General features: G+C 43.4%; 1 protein-coding gene across 1 annotated transcript in view; it reads right to left on the bottom strand.

The window, feature by feature from the left end:
* LOC107578887 (E3 ubiquitin-protein ligase Zswim2-like) overlaps positions 1 to 803 on the bottom strand; it is a gene marked incomplete at its 3' end in the record, with an annotated part of 2,897 nt that extends 2,094 nt beyond the window's left edge. The window contains exons 1-2 of the mRNA XM_016264789.1: positions 735 to 803; positions 426 to 576 (exon numbers count right to left, since the gene is read on the bottom strand). Of these exons, the coding sequence (XP_016120275.1) occupies positions 426 to 576; positions 735 to 803 (220 nt within the window). The remainder of the gene's footprint in view (positions 1 to 425; positions 577 to 734) is intronic.
* Between the last annotated feature and the right edge of the window lie 368 nt (positions 804 to 1,171).

Here is a 1,171-nt window from a genome sequence, read left to right as displayed (position 1 = left end):
CTCGATTGCTTAAACACATTTCTTGAAACTATGCCTCGTATTCTCAAAACAGTAAACACAAATCCATAACGTCTCACCCAATTCCCCAAACATCCTATTTTCAGGTCAAAATGAAGCTCTACACTCAAAACCATTCACTCTTGCTGAAAAACAAAACTTTGGCCTCAGACATCACACACAAGCCCTCAAACACACACACACACACTACAACACAGTCTTACACACTGGTGAGATCAATTCAAAACAATACTACAAAAACCAAAAAACAAAACCAGTAATAAGTTATGTTGCTTGTGGTTCTCCCCCTCAAGGAACTTTTCACATAATGAACACACGTGTATACATTTGTAAATGTTTTATTCCTTAATGTACTCTACAGTACAATTCACCAAACAACAACAAAACATATTCTGCCCCAGCATCACATCTTTGCTCTGGGTCAGGCCAGAGAATCTCGTCCACATCACAGGCTATACTGACCCCAGCTAGGCAGCGGGGGGGAATCCTCTGGCCTGATCCTCCTGGCATCAGCTGAAGTGTCGAGTCAGGCTTCTTCCATTCCATCGTCTCTGTGTCCTACAAAAATAGAAGTACTGATTACTGTAACTGTAACATCCTTTTTACAAAATGGAAGCAGACAGAAACTCTATCTGTATGTAAGGAAATTTGATGCATGTGTCGTAAAAGAGTACAGCACTCAAAAGTTACAGTAGAGTACACTGAGGTACACCTACCTGTTTTCCTCCGTGAAGGTTCTGATGATCGAGGCGACGGTGAAGCAACTTAAGTTTGGCTGAACTCATTGCCCAGCCTCCCTCAGAGTCATACCATGGACAAGGACATGGTCATCTAGTGGCACGAATTTCATCTGAGACTCCTTGTCTCCTTGCCCCTCATCCTCATCCTCCTCCTCTTCCTCTTCCTTCACCTCTTCCTTCACTCCTTACTGCTCTTGCTCCTCCTCTTCCTCCCCCTCCTCCTCTCTGGTGTCCTCGACCTTTTCAATCACATCTCTCTGGATCCATTGTTCCAAAACTGAATGAACTGACTTGGGCTCTTTTCTCTATTGAAGGTTCTGATTGGTTTGTGATAAATTTTGACTCCACGTGTGTAACTGTGTGCTAAATGAGCTCAAGCTGGGCTGACTTGAGTGAACAGTATTGAATGCTAG

Source organism: Sinocyclocheilus grahami, unplaced genomic scaffold (genome assembly GCF_001515645.1).
Source record: "Sinocyclocheilus grahami isolate Dianchi unplaced genomic scaffold, SAMN03320097.WGS_v1.1 scaffold12554.1, whole genome shotgun sequence".
In the NCBI taxonomy this organism is placed as follows: Eukaryota; Metazoa; Chordata; class Actinopteri; order Cypriniformes; family Cyprinidae; genus Sinocyclocheilus; species Sinocyclocheilus grahami.
Note: the sequence above shows the minus strand (reverse complement) of the source record. Positions and strands in the feature narration are given on the sequence as shown.